Genomic DNA, 23,185 nt, shown 5'->3' on the forward strand with positions numbered 1-23,185 from the left:
TTTTCCAACAAAGATTCCCGTAAGGTATTTCTATAACTTTTCTTTTTGTCTTCAAGCACAGATTGATAGTAAGCTCTGTGTTGTCGATAAGCAATCCCATGCGTTGCCTCCCCTGATCGTGTGTAGCGAGACAGCGCACGCTGGGCCACTCGCTTGTAGTGCCTGCACTGTGTGTCAAACCACGGACTGCCAGTTGTCCTCCTTCCCTCCCCTCCACACTGTACCGTTTGGCTCATACAGCTAGCTGCATTGAATATAACGGCCACAAATCTGGACAATGCCGACTCCACATCAACACTGATATCATTATTGGCATCTTCAAGAGCTGTCTGCATATCAGCAGATGACATTTCTCTTAAAAACGTTTCTGCTTTTGAAGGATCCCATTTAACTTTTTGAAACACTTTTTCCTGGCTAGAATGACAACTAGGTTTTTCACAACTGCTAATGATGTTCGCTTCGACAGGCATATGCTGCGATTCTACTCTATCCACTACCTTAAAACTAACCATCTGCGTAATAATACCTGTAGAACATAAAAAATAGTCAATAGTACTGTTTCCATTTACAGTCAAAAAGGTGAATTTTCCTTCAATATCTCCATCAATAAAGCCATTTAAAGGAGTGAATTGAAAAGTACTGCAAAGTTCTATCAACGATTTACCAAAACCATTACAACCTTATCTTGACATGTTCTGACAAAATCACTCTCATCATCAACAAAAAAAGCCAAAATCACTCAAAATCATCTGTCTGTAATGACCAATCCGCGATACCAGCATTTAAATCTCCAGCAAGCATAAAGTGAACATCATCATCTTGCTCGTAGAACGATATCAAAAATTGTTCCAGCATTTGTAAAGTGCAGTCGTATTCTTTATCTTTATAATAAACATTATTTATAGGATGATTATACAAAGATATGAAAATCAGATCTTTGTCAAATTTAAACAGCTGTTTGTATAATCTCACACACAGCACATTTTCAATGTTCGTTTTAATTTCTTTAACAAAGTCAGACAAAGATTTTCTTATCAGTAACACAGTTCCCCCAGAGCTGCGGCCTCTTCTGGACAGTTTACTCGCAGGAGAATGGAAAACAAGAAATTCACGAAAATGAATACTAAAGTCAAACGAAGGAGACGTAAATGTTTCTAACAAAGTACAAACATCAAATGATGTAATGTAGTTTATAAAGTGAGGGTCCAAAAGTTTAGAGTTAGGCCACTGATGTTCCATGCACAAAAAGACAAAGTGTTTTTAACTGGAGAATGTGTGTTGTGATTGACTGTGTCTGTGTCACTCAGTGTGTTCCTGTCAGAAATGTCATGTGTGTGCGGGTTCACATTTCGGTCTTGACCTGACCCCTATTCTCTGTGAGTGGGGGTGGTGGTGTTCCCTGCATCACGTGCAGCACGTCCCATGCTCCACGCCTCGTGAAGGCTGGACTGTCGCTCCCTGGCCGTCGTTGACCTGGTTCTCCGCTTCCACTCCTCGGGTACATCAGCACCACTAACGGGTACCGTACGTGAGTCAGTGACGTCAGGTGCACGAGGCGAGACACTCCCGCTGTGTGCGTGGTCAGCGACTGGCTGGCTGGCTGCTGTGCTGCGTGACGGCTGTGCACGTTGTGTTGACACGCCGTGTTGCCCAGGTGAAGGGGGTGTGTGTTGACCTGGCAGTGCCTGCACACTCCTGATGTGCAGTTTACCTCTGGCGAAGTACCCGCTCTGGCCAGCTTCCCGGAGTTCCCTCAGCTGCTTGGATTGACGCCTGGTCAGGTCTTGAGACACACGGCGCCCGTCCTTCTGCATGCTGGCTCTGGCGTCGTGGTCAGTCATCAGGCTCATCACGTCTCCCCACCTCAGAAACTTGGCAATGATGGGGCGGGGGTGGGGGGTCTGGGGATTGTGCCTGCCCAGTCTGTGAGCCCGTTCAATGAGACCTCTGTCTTTCCAGTCCGCCTTTGTCACGTAGCGGCCCAGGGTCTGCTGAACCTTGTCGGCACAGGCTGCATAGTCTTCTGATCCATCTGCTTCGGGGATACCAAACACTTTCACATTATTTCGTCTAGAGAAGCCCTCCAGACGATCCACTTCATCTTGCAGGTCTGAGAGAGTTTTATTCATTTCGTCGTGCTTCTCACACAGCGATACGATCGCTGTTTTGTTGTCATCAACCGCCAACCGAATGTCTGCGAGTTCACTACACAGGTGTTCTATCTTCCCCTTCAGCACGGCGTTCGTTTCTTCTATCTTGCTAAGTGTGTCCCCCTATCGCTGCAGTGTGTCCCCCTGTCGCTGCAGTGTGTCCCCCTGTCACTGCAGTGTGTCCTGTCGCTGCAGTGTGTCCCCCTGTCGCTGCAGTGTGTCCTGTCGCTGCAGTGTGTCCTGTCGCTGCAGTGTGTCCCCCTGTCGTTGCAGTGTGTCCTGTCGCTGCAGTGTGTCCTGTCGTTGCAGTGTGTCCCCCTGTCGCTGCAGTGTGTCCTGTCGCTGCAGTGTGTCCCCCTGCAGTGTGTCCCCCTGTCGCTGCAGTGTGTCCTGTCGCTGCAGTGTGTCCCCCTGTCGCTGCAGTGTGTCCCCCTGTCGCTGCAGTGTGTCCTGTCGCTGCAGTGTGTCCCCCTGCAGTGTGTCCTGTCGCTGCAGTGTGTCCCCCTGTCGCTGCAGTGTGTCCCCCTGTCGCTGCAGTGTGTCCTGTCGCTGCAGTGTGTCCCCCTGTCGCTGCAGTGTGTCCCCCTGTCACTGCAGTGTGTCCCCCTGTCGCTGCAGTGTGTCCTGTCGCTGCAGTGTGTCCCCTGCAGTGTGTCCCCCTGTCGCTGCAGTGTGTCCCCTGTCGCTGCAGTGTGTCCTGTCACTGCAGTGTGTCCTGTCACTGCAGTGTGTCCCCCTGTCGCTGCAGTGTGTCCTGTCGCTGCAGTGTGTCCCCCTGTCGCTGCAGAGTGTCCCCCTGCAGTGTGTCCCCCTGTCGCTGCAGTGTGTCCTGTCGCTGCAGTGTGTCCCCCTGCAGTGTGTCCCCCTGTCGCTGCAGTGTGTCCTGTCGCTGCAGAGTGTCCCCCTGCAGTGTGTCCCCCTGTCGCTGCAGTGTGTCCTGTCGCTGCAGTGTGTCCCCCTGTCGCTGCAGTGTGTCCTGTCGCTGCAGTGTGTCCCCCTGTCGCTGCAGTGTGTCCCCCTGTCACTGCAGTGTGTCCTGTCGCTGCAGTGTGTCCTGTCGCTGCAGTGTGTCCTGTCACTGCAGTGTGTCCTGTCACTGCAGTGTGTCCCCCTGTCGCTGCAGTGTGTCCCCCTGTCGCTGCAGTGTGTCCTGTCGCTGCAGTGTGTCCTGTCGCTGCAGTGTGTCCTGTCGCTGCAGTGTGTCCCCCTGTCGCTGCAGTGTGTCCTGTCGCTGCAGTGTGTCCTGTCGCTGCAGTGTGTCCTGTCACTGCAGTGTGTCCTGTCACTGCAGTGTGTCCCCCTGTCGCTGCAGTGTGTCCCCCTGTCGCTGCAGTGTGTCCTGTCGCTGCAGTGTGTCCTGTCGCTGCAGTGTGTCCCCCTGTCGCTGCAGTGTGTCCTGTCGCTGCAGTGTGTCCTGTCGCTGCAGTGTGTCCCCCTGTCGCTGCAGAGTGTCCCCCTGCAGTGTGTCCCCCTGTCGCTGCAGTGTGTCCCCCTGTCACTGCAGTGTGTCCTGTCGCTGCAGTGTGTCCTGTCACTGCAGTGTGTCCTGTCGCTGCAGTGTGTCCCCCTGCAGTGTGTCCTGTCGCTGCAGTGTGTCCCCCTGTCACTGCAGTGTGTCCTGTCGCTGCAGAGTGTCCCCCTGCAGTGTGTCCCCCTGTCGCTGCAGTGTGTCCTGTCGCTGCAGTGTGTCCCCCTGTCGCTGCAGTGTGTCCTGTCGCTGCAGTGTGTCCCCCTGTCACTGCAGTGTGTCCTGTCGCTGCAGTGTGTCCTGTCACTGCAGTGTGTCCTGTCGCTGCAGTGTGTCCCCCTGCAGTGTGTCCTGTCGCTGCAGTGTGTCCTGTCGCTGCAGTGTGTCCCCCTGTCGCTGCAGTGTGTCCTGTCGCTGCAGTGTGTCCTGTCGCTGCAGTGTGTCCTGTCGCTGCAGTGTGTCCCCCTGTCGCTGCAGTGTGTCCTGTCGCTGCAGTGTGTCCCCCTGTCGCTGCAGTGTGTCCTGTCGCTGCAGTGTGTCCTGTCACTGCAGTGTGTCCCCCTGTCGCTGCAGTGTGTCCTGTCGCTGCAGTGTGTCCTGTCGCTGCAGTGTGTCCCCCTGTCGCTGCAGTGTCCCCCTGTCGCTGCAGTGTGTCCTGTCGCTGCAGTGTGTCCTGTCGCTGCAGTGTGTCCCCCTGTCGCTGCAGTGTGTCCTGTCGCTGCAGTGTGTCCTGTCGCTGCAGTGTGTCCCCCTGTCGCTGCAGTGTGTCCCCCTGTCGCTGCAGTGTGTCTTGTCGCTGCAGTGTGTCCTGTCGCTGCAGTGTGTCCCCCTGTCGCTGCAGTGTGTCCCCCTGTCGCTGCAGTGTGTCCTGTCGCTGCAGTGTGTCCCCCTGTCGCTGCAGTGTGTCCCCCTGTCGCTGCAGTGTGTCCTGTCGCTGCAGTGTGTCCTGTCACTGCAGTGTGTCCTGTCGCTGCAGTGTGTCCCCTGCAGTGTGTCCTGTCGCTGCAGTGTGTCCTGTCGCTGCAGTGTGTCCCCCTGTCGCTGCAGTGTGTCCCCCTGTCGCTGCAGTGTGTCCTGTCGCTGCAGTGTGTCCCCCTGTCGCTGCAGTGTGTCCCCCTGTCGCTGCAGTGTGTCCCCCTGTCACTGCAGTGTGTCCTGTCGCTGCAGTGTGTCCTGTCGCTGCAGTGTGTCCCCCTGTCGCTGCAGTGTGTCCCCCTGTCACTGCAGTGTGTCCTGTCGCTGCAGTGTGTCCTGTCGCTGCAGTGTGTCCTGTCGCTGCAGTGTGTCCTGTCGCTGCAGTGTGTCCCCCTGTCGCTGCAGTGTGTCCCCCTGTCGCTGCAGTGTGTCCTGTCGCTGCAGTGTGTCCCCCTGTCACTGCAGTGTGTCCCCCTGTCGCTGCAGTGTGTCCCCCTGTCGTTGCAGTGTGTCCTGTCGCTGCAGTGTGTCCCCCTGTCGCTGCAGTGTGTCCTGTCGCTGCAGTGTGTCGCTGCAGTGTGTCGCTGCAGTGTGTCCCCCTGTCGTTGCAGTGTGTCCCCCTGTCGCTGCAGTGTCCCCCTGCAGTGTGTCCTGTCGCTGCAGTGTGTCCTGTCGCTGCAGTGTGTCCCCCTGTCGTTGCAGTGTGTCCCCCTGTCGCTGCAGTGTGTCCTGTCGCTGCAGTGTGTCCTGTCGCTGCAGTGTGTCCCCCTGTCACTGCAGTGTGTCCCCCTGCAGTGTGTCCCCCTGTCACTGCAGTGTGTCCCCCTGCAGTGTGTCCCCCTGTCACTGCAGTGTGTCCCCCTGTCGCTGCAGTGTGTCCTGTCGCTGCAGTGTGTCCTGTCACTGCAGTGTGTCCCCCTGTCGTTGCAGTGTGTCCCCCTGTCACTGCAGTGTGTCCCCCTGCAGTGTGTCCCCCTGTCGCTGCAGTGTGTCCCCCTGTCGTTGCAGTGTGTCCCCCTGTCACTGCAGTGTGTCCCCCTGCAGTGTGTCCCCCTGTCGCTGCAGTGTGTCCCCCTGTCGTTGCAGTGTGTCCCCCTGTCACTGCAGTGTGTCCCCCTGCAGTGTGTCCCCCTGTCGCTGCAGTGTGTCCCCCTGTCGTTGCAGTGTGTCCCCCTGCAGTGTGTCCCCCTGTCGCTGCAGTGTGTCCCCCTGTCGTTGCAGTGTGTCCCCCTGCAGTGTGTCCCCCTGTCACTGCAGTGTGTCCCCCTGCAGTGTGTCCCCCTGTCACTGCAGTGTGTCCCCCTGCAGTGTGTCCCCCTGTCGCTGCAGTGTGTCGCTGCAGTGTGTCCCCCTGTCGCTGCAGTGTGTCGCTGCAGTGTGTCCCCCTGTCGTTGCAGCGTGTCCCCTTGTTGTTTCAACGTGTCTTCTTGCTGTCTCAGTGTTTCTCCTTGTTTCTTCAACGTCTCCGCCTGACCAGCCATCAGTGTCAACACCTGAGCAATTTGAGACTCAAGTGATGAAAGTCTTGCACCAGGTCGGTCTTCCAGCCCGCTAACAGTCTTCTGTGGTCTTTCGTCAGTATCTGTTGGTCCAGGATTTTTTCTCCACATCCCCACTGAGCAGCACACGACGACATGAGAACACATTAACCATCAGCAGAAGTAGAGCTGCACCGCTATCTTGTCACGTGCCCCCGAGAGAGAGAGAGAGAGGAGAGAGAGAGAGAGAGAGAGCAAGGTTGTGGATATCTGTATATATATAAATAATGTGTGAGAATAAGAGACAGAGAGAGAGAGAGAGAGTGTATGTGTCAGTGAGTGTGTGAGTGTGAGTGTGTGTGTGTGTGTGTGTGCGCGCGCGAGTGTGCTGTGTGTGTGTGTGTGTGTGTGTGTAAGTGTGTGTGCAGGTCTGTATTTGCGCGCGCAAAGACATCACACACGCACTGCACTCACAAAAAGAGCACACAGGCACACAAGACAAACGCTACACTCACAAGCAGCATACAGACAAGACGCACATGACATACAGACACAGTTTCAGTTTCTGAAGGTGCCACTGCTTCCGGACTAATCCATATATGCTACACCACATCTGCAAGGCAGATGCTTGGCATGCGCAAACTCCGACGCACATGTAAATCCTTGAACACTCAAACACAAACTCTCTCTCACACTAACACACAGCCAAACACACAGACACGCATAAACTTACACGCAGACACAAAAACACACAAACCAGGCTATCTCTCTCAAACACGAACGCACACACACACGGTCATAAACAACAGACCAACGAACATATATGAACCCCGTCCTGTTCTCACCAATTTGTACCCCCCCCCCCCCCCAACCCATCCTTCACACTCCTTCTTACCTGTGAGGTCAACAAACACAGAACCCCCCCCCCCACACCCCACACCCCTACGTCAGTCCCATACCTTTCCCCCCTCCTTCTTTCCCAACCACACACACTGACCTGAAAGGTCAACGCACACGGACTATACTAAAAAAGACACACACACACACACACACATATATATATACACATACACGCGCGCACCTCGTCCCACACACATCCTCCCTACCCTCAACCAACACAAACTGGCCGGAACGGTTAACACACACGGACTGAACACGCACACAACAAACACACACACACACAGACACAAACACACACACAGACGCAACACACATACACAAATATACACGCACACATACGCAAACACACACACACACACACATGCACACTGACGTGAAAGGCGGGCTGGTCCAAGAAGATGCTGGTACAGATACGGATGGCGGACAGTCTCCACAGCCGGTACTTGAGGGGAGGGTCCAGGTAGCTGAACTTGTCAAAGGCCTCCTGGATGTCCTCCAGTGTGATGCTCAGCAGCTGGGACATCGTCACACAAACCCACACATCTGTCCATCTATTTATTCATTCATTCAGTGGAGTGATGGCCTAGATGTAACGCGTCCGCCTAGGAAGTAAGAGAATCTGAGCACGCTGGTTCGAATCACGGCTCAGCCGCCGATATTTTCTCCCCCTCCACTAGACCTTGAGTGGTGGTCTAGACGCTAGTCATTTGGATGAGACAATAAACTGAGGTCCCGTGTGTAGCATGCACTTAGAAGAACGTAAAAGAACCCAAGGCAACAAACGGGTTGTTCCTGGCAAAATTCTGTAGAAAAATCCACTTCGATAGAAACAACAACAACAACAACAAAAAAACTGCACGCAAGAAAAAAAAAAAAAAAAAGAAAAAAAAAAAAGGGTGGCGCTGTAGTGTAGCGACGTGCTCTCCTTGGGGAGAGCAGCCCGAATTTCACACAGAGAAATCTGTTGTGATAAAAAGAAATACAAATGCAAATCATATATTCATCTCTTAATTTATTCATTCATCTATTTGTTTACTTATCCATCCATTCATTCATCTATCCAGTCATCAATTAATTCATTCATTTAGATATTCACTCATTTATTCATTCATCTCTTTATCTATCACTGTTGCTCACAGTCCAACAGCCGGAGGGAGACAGCCACATCAAGCATACACACAGGGTCGGTACCAATGCTGACAGCAATGATCGTAACAGTTTTTAATCGAGCGCCTGGATTTCAATGTTCATGGCGTACACACATGCATTCAAACTTGCACGTGAAATGTATACCTACTGCCTCAAAATATCCCAGAACTACATGTTCAATGACAAGCCAAGACTACATGTTACAGGTTATTATCTAAGAATAACCCCAAACTACATGTCTAATGTACTGTCTAAAAAAAAACAACCCACGAAACTACATAATATTATTTAATGTACTATCTATACATAACCAAACTTCCCTCCGTTCCCGTTTCGCCTATTCATCCCTCCCTTTCTCTCTGTGTGTCTCTGTGTCTGTCTAAAACACACACACACACACACACACACACACACACACACACACACACACAGAGCGAGACATCTGGGTTTTTTTTTTTAAAGCTCATATACAAATGTTCGCCCGCATACAAACACACGTACACAGAGCTACTGAATGTAACAGGCAAAACTGGGACCGGGTGAATTAGGGACAGACACAGGCAAATCAGGAATTTGCGAATGGGAAAAAGACAAATTAGGTACAGGGCGGATTAAGACCCGGAGATTTAGGCACTGGGGGAATTTAGACTAGGCGAAAGGGGAATAGGCGATTTAGGCACTGGGGGAATTTAGACTAGGCGAATTAAGCACTCGGCGAATTTAGACAAGGCGAAAGGGGAATAGGCGATTTAGGCACTGGGCGAATTTAGACCAGGCGAAAGGGGAATAGACGAATTAGGCACAAGGCGAATTAAGCACTCGGCGAATTTAGACTAGGCGAATCGGGAATAGGCACAGGGCGAATTAAGAATGGGCGAATTAGGCACTGGGCGAATTCAGACTCGGTGAATTTGGTACTGCGCGCATTTAGACTAGGCGAATGGGGAACTGGCGAATTAGGCACAGGGCGAATTAAGACTAGGCGAATTAGGCACTGCGCGGATTTAGACTAGGCGAATCGGGAACTGGCGAATTGGGCACAGGGCGATTTAAGACTAGGCTAATGGGGAACAGGCGAATTAGGCACAGGGCGGATTAGGAGCAGGCGAACCGGGACTGGGGGAGTGCGGATGACTGTGCGGGAGGAAGGTACCTGCACGCCAGTCTCACACTTGACCGTGGCACTGCGGCGGTTGCCCGTCAGCACCCCCAGCTCCCCTAGCACGTTGCCCGCCGTCAGGAAGTCCAGCACCCGGGTCTTGAACTTGGGCGGCGCATCCGGCGAGTCCACTGGCTGGGGGATCACCAGCTCCAGCTGTCCGGGAAGAGTCCACGTGGTCAGGTTAGGGGGGGGGGGGGGGGGGGGGGAGGATTGGAGTCGGGACAGATATCAGCTGCAGCAGCAATAGCACCACTACCAATATCAACGTGAATGTTATATGTTAACTGGTGTCACTTAAAGAAAAAAACAACAACAACAACCCTTTGTAATTAACATTAACTAGACAAGACAAGACAAGACAAAGACAAAATCTTTATTAACGAGGGTAATAGATAAGCAAGTAACATGCTTTTTTACATCCAGCCCTCGCACTAAAGAGGGAATAAAGCTAAAAAAGCGAAAATGAGCACAAAATCAAAACACAATCAAACAAAACATACCATTATTTCACCATTCAAAGCCATTCCACAAAAGGAAGAAGAAGAGAAGAAAAGGAAAAAAAAAATGAAATACACACACACACACACACACACAAACGCACACAAATGCACCCACTCAAGAGAGAGTGAGAGGGAACCCACAAATTGTCGAAAGCAATGTTGGATTTCAGGTGACGTCAATTTTTGTGAATAGGTACATTTTTAGAGATTGCTTAAAGTTGTTGTGGTTCGTAATATTTTTTAAACGTGGTGGTAAATTATTCCAATACGTTCCCCCGCTGTATGTTAGGCTGGACTTAAAAAGATCAAGATTTGGACGAGGTATATGCAACTTATGTACATGTCTTATGTTACCTAATGGGAAGTTATTTATAATTGAAGGAGGTGCGTAGCCGCTTACTATTTTGTGCTACTACTGCTGACGAGCACGCTCATCTGTGAAGGCGGTGACCTCAGTGAGATAAAACAGAGCCTACACATCAGGGTGTCAGTCATCACTCTTAATCTCCACGTCTTCCTCTCGGGACAGTATTACCTTTGTTCAGTAAAATCAAACGCACCGTTCCTAAGAACACAGAAAGTGGTGAATGTCTTTTGAACTCACGTAAGTCCAGATTCAAGAACGTCCACGTGTGGCCCTGAGTAGCTGCACGTATTGTACTGATGAGCGCACTTGCTCCTGTTACTTTCTGTGGATACAAGCATTTGCACGTGCGTGCGTGGGTGTACGCGCAAATGCGCGTCCGCATTTTGTGAGATAAATTACAGCGGAGAGTAACATTTTATTGTCTAATCGAACATGGCGTCCAGTATTTACAAGAGTTAAGAACCGCTTCAAAGAATAATGCGTTAATGATTGCGGAAGTCGGCAACTGAATAGGAAGTCAAATTAATGGCTTGGTTTGGATGAACAAGGGTGCTGATCAGGCAAAACTGACACCAACGGATGCACCGTGGCAGAGTCGTTCAGACGTTGGACTTGTGGTCCAGCGATCACCAGTGATGAGGGCTCGAGGCCCCGTTTTCGGTACGGTGTGTTGTGGAGAAAACCACTTGACTCCGACTTTCCTCACTCCTTCAGTTCGCTTGGGGAAGGTTCAAGTGGCAGGAGAGGGTTGGACCCGCAATCCAATGCCTAACCCTTGATCCAATGGATACGAATTCACTGCCCAATGGCCCTAAAAGGCTATGTGACCTTAAAAAAAGGCTACGTGATATTTAAACATTTAACCATGCCCAGGCCTCCCTCAAACTCGTTCACAATGTTAAGTGGTGTTTGTCTTTTTAGCGTCAAAGTGGATTTTCCTGTCGAATTTTGCCAGCTACAACCCTTTCACGTGCAGGGACTGCATGCTGCAAACAGGACCTCGGTTTATCATTGATCTGAAAGTCTGGCACCCAGACCACCACTCAAGGTCAAGTGCAGAGAGTAAAAATCCCGGTCCGTATGTGGGACTGGAACCTTTGGACTATCGCTTCTTAGTCGGGTGCTGGCATTAGCACTAGGTCACCGCTGCACATTGCGTGCATGCGTTTGCATGTGTGTGTGTGTGTGTGTGTGCGCGTGCGTGTGTGTTCATGTGCAATTTCTGTTTGACTGAAATGTTACTGAAAAGCGTTTTAGATGTTTGAAAGCGGTATATAAATGTACTATCACCATCATGATCATCATCATTTCAATTTCCTGATTATTACCATTGTTGTTTATCACTGTCAATTATCACGAATCATCATTATCAGTGTCCAGAAGGAAGCGACAGAGGAGGGTACCTTGACCAGGCCAGACAGGATGATGGACACTCCAGTGGTGGGCTCGTCCTGCCTCATGATCACGTCCCCGTACTCGAAGCTGTCAAACTTGGCACGGCTCTGCAGGGGGAGGGAAAAACAAAAGCCTAGTCACCAACCATGAAGCCAACATCAGATTGTCTGCAGGGGGAGGGAAAAACAACAGCCTAGTCACCAACCATGAAACCAACATCAGACTCCTGCATGCACTGGTGTCTTCCCCCATCCTGAGTGCAACCGGGACATAGACCCTCACGGCGGATATGGAAAGAAAGAATTCAAGGCATGGAAAGCAGGCAGGAACTAAACGTCAAATACACTATCACACCCCCAGTCAACAAGTGCGCCAGACCATCACGCAGCACACTGGACCTTATGAAGATCCGCTGACATCAAGATCCAGTGGCCTTGCCAAAACAATCCTCCAAGGAACTGCTGATAGAGGGTAAAAAGGTGAGCTGACAACACTGCAGAATGGACAGGAAGACCATCTGCAAGAGACCCAGGCTCTGACACACAACTGACAGACCTGGGGGAATCTGATGAACAGTTCTGCGCCGCGCCCCAATGACTCTTCAGAGTGGAGGGAGGTGAAAATACCGTCACTGTTATCACGGCTTTACTGGAGGGGAGGGGGGTTGAGGGGAGACCATCCTAGTTATCAAGTCTCTACAGAGGGAGGGAAAGCACCATCCTAGTTATCACGTCTCTACTGAGGGAGGGAAAAACACCATCCTAGTTATCACGTCTCTACTGAGGGAGGGAAAAACACCATCCTAGTTATCACGTCTCTACTGAGGGAGGGAAAAACACCATCCTAGTTACGACGTCTCTACAGAGTGAGGGAATACCATCCTAGTTGTCACGTCTCTACAGAGGGAGGGAAAGCACCATCCTAGTTATCACGTCTCTACAGAGGGAGGGAAAGCACCATCCTAGTTATGACGTCTCTACTGAGGGAGGGAAAAACACCATCCTAGTTACGACGTCTCTACAGAGTGAGGGAAAAATACCATCCTAGTTACGACGTCTCTACAGAGGGAGGGAAAAACACCATCCTAGTTATCACGTCTCTACTGAGGGAGGGAAAAACACCATCCTAGTTATCACGTCTCTACTGAGGGAGGGAAAAACACCATCCTAGTTATCACGTCTCTACTGAGGGAGGGAAAAACACCATCCTAGTTACGACGTCTCTACAGAGTGAGGGAAAAATACCATCCTAGTTATCACGTCTCTACTGAGGGAGTGAAAACACCGTCATAGCTGAGGGAGGGGGTGGGGGACAAAGTCAGTCGCACCATCACAGTTATCCAGCCGGTGTAGTGCTTGATAATGACCCTTCACAGTTGTTCCACTGGAAAAATCTTCATTTCGCACAACGCGCATTTGGAAGATCGTGTATCATGGCACTTACACGGCAAGATGCCAAAATTATTCATTAAGTCTTTCTGGGCTGATCTCCGGTAACTTTTCCCCCAAACCATATCCCGTTCCATCCAACGGCTGACAATAACACGCATTTTTATGGGGAAAAAAGAGCATTTTTCAAAGGGGGTGGGGTGGGGGCCAATGTGATAAAGAACTAGAACGACTCCATCACATGTCTCTTAAACGCTCAACGGGAGTTATTTGAGGGCCAGTGCAGATACCCCAAAATGACTTCTCCTGGAGTTTTGGAGGCTAGACCTGAATCTACTCCTCACATTTATGTGCAGTTCACTTGGCAGAGCCACAGAATGACTGTTGGAGCCTTGGAGCCGAAAAGATACCAACCCAGACTCACTCACTATAGGGTGTTTTCCAGACAAAGACTGGAGTGTGTGTGTGGGGCTGCCCCAGATTAACTCCACCCAGTTTTTTTTCCCAGCAATATCCAAAGTTACACTTCCTGATTAATTCTACATTTTTTTTAGTCTAAGGAAGGGAAGTCAGTTCAGGACAAGGGTTGGAGTCGTCGCATGCTGGAGTCATTTCAGGCGTATCCCAGAAAAAAAACCCCTTCAGAAACCTTCAAGGAATTTAACTTGAGGGTGGAGTCATTCTGAGGCGTCACACCAGCTCTTCAAAAGGAGGCAGAGACAATGCCAGCCTTATCATGGTGTCATTACTATTCTGGACAAAACTAAGCCCTCCGGACCACCACTGGATCCATGCGATCCACCCCAATCAAGGTCATGGAGGAAGCCACTGCTTTACAGGTCCTCCAACAGAGGACAGACACAAAAACCATGGTTCAGACAGAGAAATTCTAGTGCCCGCCTCAACATCCCAGAACAAGAGGATGCAGAACCTGAAGAAGAACTGTCTCCAGCGCAGTAACTTCATCCATGAAGGCAAGATTTACCATGGTGCACCAGGCTGGCTTGCCACCACCTCAGGCCAGCTGAATCCCTCTGATCTGCTGCAGCCATGGAATGAAGACCACAAAAATCTCCACATATCCGTAACAGCTCCTTTTGTTGCCTCAGGAGACACCATCACGATGTCACGATGTCACCATCAAACGCTCTCTCACTTGCCATGATTGCTGGGAATTACTCCGAAGAATCCTGTATTTATGCATACACTGATGGCTAAGCAACCAACGCACTGACTGACGGAGGAGCAGGCGTACTCATCAGATCTCCCGAGGGGCATACCTCCACAGCAGGGATACCAACTGGGAAACACTATTCCAACTACTCAGTTGAACCCAGGCCATTATACAGGCTGCTGCCATGGTTATTGACAGAGAGTGACTGTCCCCAAGTTGTCCTTCCTCTCTGATGTACTATCTGTTCTGGTGGCCCTTGCAGGAGGCGAACTTCCTCGTCTCATGGAAAGACCCCAAGAAGTGGCCAAGAGAAGACGAGTAGTCCTGCAATGGGTGCCAGCCCATTGTGGAATCCCAGGCAATGAAGCAGCAGATCAGCTCGCCAGACCCGAAGCAAATAAGTCAACCAGAAAACAGCGTCAGCTTGGCAGAGATGAAGACCCTCGTGAAGGCAATGCGAACCATGAGGGATGCATATCATCTTCTTGAACACTGGCAACAGGTGGTGATCATCAGATTACGGACTAACCATTACCGTCTAAATGCCCAACTGTACAGGAAGATGAAGCTGGCACCATCACTCACCTGCTCCTGTGGTCTTGAAGACCAAACACCAGAACACACCCTTCAGACCTGTCCTCTCTTGAAGGGGCTTAGAGACACCGTCTGGCCGACACCAACCCTACTGCACACCAAGCTCCATGACTCCAGACAGCACTTGGTGAAGATGTCATTTGTCAGACTGGATGGACTGACACTGTGAAGAGGCGAACACGAAGATTACCCTGCACTGTCTCCCGGCCTTATTTTTGTCTTGTGTGACATACGGTTTGCTCACCTTCATACGGTTATTATCTAACCTAGGCTACGTTCCCCACGAAGCACCTCGCTCCATCCCCCTGTTCTTTACTTCTCCATCCCTACCCTGCAGTACTCTCCTTCTCTTTCTCTCTCTCCACCCCTCCTTCTCCCACACACCCGTCCTACCCCCACCCCCACTCCCTGGCACCTGGATGAAAAGGATGAGGTCCTTGTTGTCGGCTACCCAGGGCACGTTCTGCAGGATCTTCTCCGTGGATGGCAGGGGCACCTTGGGCGGTGCGGTCAGCAGCTTCTTCATCTTGCTCTCCACTAACTGCAACACGCATGCACGCACGCACACAAACAACACAACACAGACATGCACACACAGAGACACACACCTCAGTCCTCCACCATCCTCGAAAAGCACGCACACCTGAATGCTACTTTCTGGAACTGGATGCATTTTGCAAGCAGTTGTGCATCATTTCGTCAAAGACTTACTGATGTACTGCCTGACATGCCTCTGGCATATAATAATTGACACTCTTCTCTGTTTTGGGCCAGTCACTGAATGGCAACCCAGGTGTGCTTCAGGGTCTCGAGCTCTTCTTCACCTGTTCTGCGCCAGGTGTTCTTTAACCTTCCTCACTTGAGCCAACCTTCTGGTGTCCAGTGAAGGGTGTCCGGGTTACGTTACCTTGATGTGTTTACCTTGACGTGTCCAAATCATTTCAACCACCTTCTCAAGGTGATGGTCTCCATGTTCTCTTGATTGCACTGGGTGAGAATTTGTTGTTTGGGCCACAAGATTCGCAGGATTATACGGGGTTTTTTTTTTCGTGTGGAATGTTTACAACTTCGTTAAATCACTCTCAGTCATCTTCCAGCATTCTGAGCCACAGAAAGTACACAGCTCTGGTACATTCCCAACTTGGTGTCAGTGCTGTGCTGGGGGGTGGTGGGGGTATCCACACGTGTTCAGCATTCTGAAGGTGATTCTGGCCTTGCCGAGACGGCTCTTCATGTCGCTGCATGCTGCCCCATCGTGTCTGACACAGCTACCCAAATACACAGACTATTCAGTTGTGGGCAGATCTGTTCCGCCAAAGATCGCCGGGTAAAATGGCAAACTGTCCCGGTGACGATCACACTCAGGGTAGGCATTCCGTCCAGCGGGCAGTTCCATTTCACCTGGGGGGCTCTCTAATCAGCATGTTCTGTCCATGCATACGTCAGGGCTCTTCTCCCGTTCCCCCAATGCCCCCTTTCTTTTTTATATTTAAAGCAGATGTGGTGTAGCACATATGGATCAGCCCATACGCTTTGAAGCCTCCTTGAAAACGAAACAAACTGAAACTGGCACAGCTCAAACATACTCCTTCGCAGACCAATGCACCCCTCTCCCTTATTTTCATTAACCCCATCCCTTTCTCCACCCCACCCATTTAAAAACAAAACAAAAAACAAAAACAAAACCGAAGGCTCTCCAATGCCTGCCTATCCCGGCCACCCTATCTCCACCCCACCTGTTTTGAAACAACAAAAACAAACAACTAAAGGCTCCCCATCCCATGCCTACCCTGGTTACCCTACCTCCACCCCCACCCGTTTTGAAACAACAATAACAAACAACCAAAGGTTCCCCATCCAATGCCTACCCTGGTCACCCTACCTCCACCCCCACCCGTTTTGAAACAACAAAAACAAACAACCAAAGGTTCCCCATCCCATGCCTACCCTGGTTACCCTACCTCCACCCCCACCCGTTTTGAAACAACAAAAACAAACAACCAAAGGTTCCCCATCCCATGCCTACCCTGGTTACCCTACCTCCACCCCACCTGTTTTGAAACAACAACAAACAACTGAAGGCTACTCATTTCCTAGCTACCCTACCCCCCCACCCCCGCCCCCCAACCATCTCCACCCCACAGGCATTTTTAAAAAGTGACAACAACAACAACAAAACAGGAGACTGTTCAGTGCCTGCCCACCCCGACTACCCTCCACTCCCACCCTTTTTAAAAACGTAAACCGTCACCAAAGACAACAAAAGCCCAACAAAAAGCAAAGGCTGCTTAATACCTGCCCGCCAATTTCAACCATCCTATCTCCACCCCCCGCCCGTTTTTAAAATGCAACAACAGCAAAAGCAACAACACAAGACTACCCAGTGTCTGCAATACCCCAGCCACACTGTCTCCATCGGGTATCCCTATCCCTACTCATTAAAAATAAACACCACTGGTTTTTACAAACAGACGTAACAACACCTGAAGGTTCCCCAGTTCCTGACTTCCCAGGCCACCCCACCCACACCTGTTTTTAAAAAGCAGCAGTAGCAACACCTGAAGATTCCCCAGTTCCTGACTTCCCAGGCCACCCCACCCACACCTGTTTTTAAAAAGCAGCAGTAGCAACACCTGAAGATTCCCCAGTTCCTGACTTCCCAGGCCACCCCACCCCCACATGTTTTTAAAAAGCAGCAGTAGCAACACCTGAAGATTCCCCAGTTCCTGACTTCCCAAGCCACCCCACCCACACTCCCACCCGTTTTTAAAAAGCAGCAGCACCACCACCACCCGAAGACTGCCAGAGGCTCCCCTACCCCGGCCAGGTCGATGCCCTCCGCCTCCTCCAGCAGTCCGTCCTGAAGCAGCACGTGAATCTCGTCCCTCAGGTTGTTCAGCACGCTGCGGATCGCCTGCCTCGTCTTCACGCCCATCGCCACCTCGGGGTTGTCCTTCTGCATGAGACCTGACCCCGCAAAACCGCCACACCATGTCATCATCGTTGCCATCGTCACCTTCGTCAGCATCTGTGTCGTCATCACTGCCATATCATCATTACCAAAATCAGCGTCATCACTGCCATATCATCATTACCAAAATCAGCGTCATCACTGCCATCATCATCATCTTCAGCGTGACATTGCCATCACCATCATCTTCATCATCATCACCAGAGTCATCATGCCATCACCATCATCATATTTTGCGTCATCATTGCCATCATCATCGCCATCTGTGTCATCATTGCCATCATCATCATTGTCGCCATCAGTGCCGTACATAATCGTTGACTGGCGCAACAGCCGAATAGGAGAAACCACACCACTTCTTCCAAACCAAGTCACTAGCTTTCACAGCACATCTTCACTCTTTTTTTTTAATTTTTTTTTTATAATATATAGTTCAGATGGCTGAACAGACGGGTTCACTTGCCGAACGGTAAATCCCAGTCACGGCGCATACCGAGTAAAAGTTTAGGGTAGGAGTTTGGTTTACGGTGGGTTTTTTTTTCTTTTCTTACAGGTCAACAGATGCGTAGACCTGCGAGTGAACATGTGCGGTGAAGCTCAGGAGCCAGTTGCATTGCTTGGTTCTAACTTTTTGACAGTTACACGTGACTAAATGCCTACGTTCACCGAACTACGCCGTTAGGTCAGTTCCATACTACACAAAGTTAGTAGCGGGTTACGACCATACTAGGCTCTTCCGTCCGAGCAATGCAACTGGCTCCAGGAACGCAAAAGAAGAAAAATTCATTCCTGTAATCGTGTTGCACTGTCTCCCGACCTTCTTTTGCCCTGTGTGAATTTCGGGTGGCATGTGTATTGCGCTGGGTATTAGAAGCAGGGGCCGGTTTTGACATGCTTCAGCTCTCTTTCTCTCCTGAGCTCTGTCTATTGAGAAACTGATGGTCCACTGTTACGCCATGCTGTCAAGCGACAGACGCACGGGGAGGGTGGCATCGTGGCAGTCTCGGTTAGGCGTTGAACTTCTAAACCAGTGTTCACCAGCCATCAGGATTTGAGTCCCTGTTTTTGGCTCAACGCTGTGCCCTTGGGGAAAGGCAGTTTACTCCGATTTACCTCACTCCACCCAGGTGTGAAAGGGTACCATATTTCAGTCGGGAGAGAAGAGATTAAAGCGGGGATGGAGAGGACTGGGCCCCTGCCTTCCTATGCCGACTCTAAGACACAGTGGACATGACTTCACTGCACCGAACTGGCCGCAAAAAGGCTAAGGGACCTTTAACATTTCAAACAAACTCAGCGCTGCTATGCTCGCTCGTGCAACCCGGTCCCGGCACTCAAAGCAAAAGCAGACACACAAGAGAACTGTAAGTGACTGGGCAGGAACTGAGGGATCAGCAGCTGGCTCGCACACTCCGTGGTAATGTAATTCTGAGGTTGGGTTACGCGCGTTGGATTTCGCTGCTGGTCAGGCATCTGTTTGGCAGATGTGGTGTAGCGTATATGGATTTGTCCGAACGCAGTGACGCCTCCTTGAGCTACTGAAACTGAAACTGAAACTGAGGTGGCGCCCTTTCACACAGTGTCAACTGCCTCCAGCCCACATCTCACCCAGGCACTTCAGGATGTCCATCTTGGCGGCGTCGCAGTGGACCCTGAGCTCCTCGACGATATCCTTGCGGTCGGCCATGTGGTCGATGCGGGACCGAATCTCCTCCTCGCCCATGACGAAGCCCCGGCCCGTGTCGTATCCGTGACTGAGGCGCCGCACCTCCCTCTTCTCCAGCACCAGGATCAGACACGGCACCAGGGCCTGGTGGTGGGACAGTGTATTGTGCTGTGCTGTGTTGCGGTGTGCTCTGTGCTGTGCTGTGTTGAACTGTGGTGTGCTGTGCTGTATTGTGCTCTGTGCTGTGCTGTGCTATACTGTGGTGTGCTGTGCTGTATTGTGGTGTGCTGTGCTGAACTGTGGTGTGCTGTGCTGTATTGTGCTGTGCTGTGCTATACTGTGGTGTGCTGTGCTGTATTGTGGTGTGCTGTGCTGTATTGTGGTGTGGTGTGCTGTATTGCCGTGTGCTTTGCTGTATTGTGGTGTGGTGTGCTGTATTGCCGTGTGCTTTGCTGTATTGTGGTGTGGTGTGCTGTATTGCCGTGTGTTGTGCTGTGTTGTGTTGTAGTGTGGTGTGCTGTACTGCCGTGTGGTGTGGTGTGCTGTACTGCCGTGTGGTGTGCTGTACTGCCGTGTGGTGTGCTGTACTGCCGTGTGGTGTGCTGTGCTGCCGTGTGGTGTGCTGTACTGCCGTGTGGTGTGGTGTGCTGTATTGCCGTGTGTTGTGCTGTGTTGTGTTGTAGTGTGGTGTGCTGTATTGCCGTGTGGTGTGGTGTGCTGTATTGCCGTGTGGTGTGCTGTACTGCCGTGTGGTGTGGTGTGCTGTATTGCCGTGTGGTGTGGTGTGCTGTATTGCCGTGTGGTGTGCTGTATTGCCGTGTGGTGTGCTGTACTGCCGTGTGGTGTGGTGTGCTGCCGTGTGGTGTGGTGTGGTGTGGTGTGGTGTGGTGTGCTGTACTGCCGTGTGGTGTGCTGTGCTGCCGTGTGGTGTGGTGTGGTGTGGTGTGGTGTGGTGTGCTGTACTGCCGTGTGGTGTGCTGTGCTGCCGTGTGGTGTGGTGTGGTGTGGTGTGGTGTGGTGTGCTGTACTGCCGTGTGGTGTGCTGTACTGCCGTGTGGTGTGGTGTGGTGTGGTGTGGTGTGGTGTGCTGTACTGCCGTGTGGTGTGCTGTGCTGCCGTGTGGTGTGCTGTGCTGCCGTGTGCTGTACTGCCGTGTGGTGTGGTGTGCTGTACTGCCGTGTGGTGTGGTGTGCTGTACTGCCGTGTGGTATGCTGTGCTGTACTGCCGTGTGGTATGCTGTGCTGTGGTGTGGTGTGCTGTACTGTGGTGTGGTATGCGGTACTGTGCTGTGCTGTGCTGTACTGCCGTGTGGTGTGCTGTACTGTGGTGTGGTGTGCTGTACTGTGCTGTGCTGTGCTGTGGTGTGCTGTACTGCCGTGTGGTATGCTGTGCTGTGGTGTGGTGTGCTGTACTGCCGTGTGGTGTGCTGTACTGCCGTGTGGTGTGCTGTGGTGTGCCGTGCTGTACTGCCGTGTGGTGTGGTGTGGTGTGGTGTGCTGTGCGGTACTGTGCTGTGCTGTGCTGTACTGCCGTGTGGTGTGCTGTGCTGTGGTGTGGTGTGCTGTGCGGTACTGTGCTGTGCTGTACTGCCGTGTGGTGTGCTGTGCTGTGGTGTGGTGTGGTGTGCTGTACTGTGGTGTGGTGTGCTGTACTGCCGTGTGGTGTGGTGTGGTGTGCTGTACTGTGGTGTGGTGTGCTGTACTGCCGTGTGGTGTGATGTACTGTGGTGTGGTGTGCTGTACTGCCGTGTGGTGTGATGTACTGTGGTGTGGTGTGCTGTACTGCCGTGTGGTGTGGTGTGCTGTACTGTGGCGTGCTCTGCTGTGTTGCGGTCTGCTGTGGTGTGCTGTACTGTGGTGTGCTGTGCTGTGTTGTGGTGTGCTGTACTGTGGTGTGCTGTGCTGTGTTGTGGTGTGCTGTACTGTGGTGTGCTGTGCTGTACCATGGTGTGGTGTGCTGTATTGTATTGTGGTGTGGTGTGCTGTGCTGTATTGTGGTGTGCTGTGTTGTATTGTGGTGTGCTGTGCTGTGCTGTGTTGTATTGTGGTGTGGTGTGGTGTGCTGTATTGTAGTGTGCTGTGTTGTATTGTGTGGTGTGGTGTGCTGTATTGTGGTGTGCTGTGCTGTATTGTGGTGTGGTGTGTTGTATTGTGGTGTGGTGTGTTGTATTGTGGTGTGGTGTGTTGTATTGTGTGGTGTGGTGTGCTGTATTGTGGTGTGCTGTGCTGTATTGTGGTGTGGTGTGTTGTATTGTGGTGTGCTGTGTTGTATTGTGGTGTGCTGTGCTGTATTGTGGTGTGGTGTGTTGTATTGTGGTGTGCTGTGCTGTATTGTGGTGTGCTGTGCTGTATTGTGGTGTGGTGTGTTGTATTGTGGTGTGCTGTGCTGTATTGTGGTGTGGTGTGCTGTGCTGTATTGTGGTGTGGTGTGTTGTATTGTGGTGTGCTGTGCTGTATTGTGGTGTGGTGTGCTGTATTGTGGTGTGGTGTGGTGTGCTGTATTGTGGTGTGGTGTGTTGTATTGTGGTGTGGTGTGGTGTGCTGTATTGTGGTGTGCTGTGCTGTATTGTGGTGTGGTGTGCTGTATTGTGGTGTGGTGTGCTGTGCTGTATTGTGGTGTGGTGTGTTGTATTGTGGTGTGGTGTGCTGTGCTGTATTGTGGTGTGGTGTGTTGTATTGTGGTGTGGTGTGCTGTGCTGTATTGTGGTGTGGTGTGCTGTATTGTGGTGTGGTGTGCTGTATTGTGGTGTGGTGTGCTGTGCTGTATTGTGGTGTGCTGTGCTGTATTGTGGTGTGGTGTGCTGTATTGTGGTGTGGTGTGCTGTGCTGTATTGTGGTGTGCTGTGCTGTATTGTGGTGTGGTGTGTTGTATTGTGGTGTGGTGTGCTGTATTGTGGTGTGGTGTGTTGTATTGTGGTGTGGTGTGCTGTATTGTGGTGTGGTGTGCTGTGCTGTATTGTGGTGTGCTGTGCTGTATTGTGGTGTGCTGTGCTGTATTGTGGTGTGCTGTGCTGTATTGTGGTGTGCTGTGTTGTATTGTGGTGTGGTGTGCTGTGTTGTATTGTGGTGTGGTGTGCTGTATTGTGGTGTGCTGTGCTGTATTGTGGTGTGCTGTGTTGTATTGTGGTGTGGTGTGCTGTGCTGTATTGTGGTGTGGTGTGCTGTATTGTGGTGTGGTGTGCTGTGCTGTATTGTGGTGTGCTGTGCTGTGCTGTATTGTGGTGTGCTGTGTTGTATTGTGGTGTGGTGTGCTATATTGTGGTGTGCTGTGTTGTATTGTGGTGTGGTGTGCTGTATTGTGGTGTGCTGTGTTGTATTGTGGTGTGGTGTGCTGTACTGTATTGCGGTGTGGTGTGCTGTATTGTGGTGTGGTGTGCTATATTGTGGTGTGGTGTGCTATATTGCGGTGTGGTGTGCTGTACTGTGGTGTGCTGTGCTATATTGTGGCGGGCTGTTCTATATTGCGGTGGGCTGTGCTGTGTTGCGGTGTGGTGTGTTGTATTGTGGTGTGCTGTGCTGTCCTGTGTTGTATTGTGCTGTGATGTGCTATATTGTGGTGTGCTGTGTTGTATTGTGGTGTGGTGTGCTATATTGTGGTGTGCTGTGTTGTATTGTGGTGTGGTGTGGTGTGCTGTATTGTGGTGTGGTGTGGTGTGCTGTATTGTGGTGTGGTGTGGTGTGCTGTATTGTGGTGTGGTGTGGTGTGCTGTATTGTGGTGTGGTGTGGTGTGCTGTATTGTGGTGTGGTGTGGTGTGCTGTATTGTGGTGTGGTGTGCTGTATTGTGGTGTGGTGTGGTGTGCTGTATTGTGGTGTGGTGTGGTGTGCTGTATTGTGGTGTGGTGTGCTGTATTGCGGTGTGGTGTGGTGTGCTGTATTGTGGTGTGGTGTGCTGTATTGTGGTGTGCT

The 23,185-nt window shown here is 51.4% G+C and overlaps 1 protein-coding gene across 1 annotated transcript in view; it reads right to left on the reverse strand.

Annotated features, from left to right (window-relative positions):
* Positions 1–6,019: 6,019 nt before the first annotated feature.
* LOC143301564 (sperm-specific sodium:proton exchanger-like) overlaps positions 6,020–23,185 on the reverse strand; it is a 64,112-nt gene continuing 46,946 nt past the window's right edge. Inside the window, exons 19-25 of the mRNA XM_076615943.1 lie at positions 19,220–19,421; positions 17,459–17,607; positions 15,056–15,181; positions 11,493–11,591; positions 9,214–9,375; positions 7,285–7,425; positions 6,020–6,148 (exon numbers count right to left, since the gene is read on the reverse strand). Coding sequence (XP_076472058.1) covers positions 6,020–6,148; positions 7,285–7,425; positions 9,214–9,375; positions 11,493–11,591; positions 15,056–15,181; positions 17,459–17,607; positions 19,220–19,421 — 1,008 coding nt within the window. The remainder of the gene's footprint in view (positions 6,149–7,284; positions 7,426–9,213; positions 9,376–11,492; positions 11,592–15,055; positions 15,182–17,458; positions 17,608–19,219; positions 19,422–23,185) is intronic.

The sequence above is a fragment of the Babylonia areolata genome, chromosome 27 (assembly GCF_041734735.1).
Source record: "Babylonia areolata isolate BAREFJ2019XMU chromosome 27, ASM4173473v1, whole genome shotgun sequence".
NCBI classification, from domain to species: domain Eukaryota; kingdom Metazoa; phylum Mollusca; class Gastropoda; order Neogastropoda; family Buccinidae; genus Babylonia; species Babylonia areolata.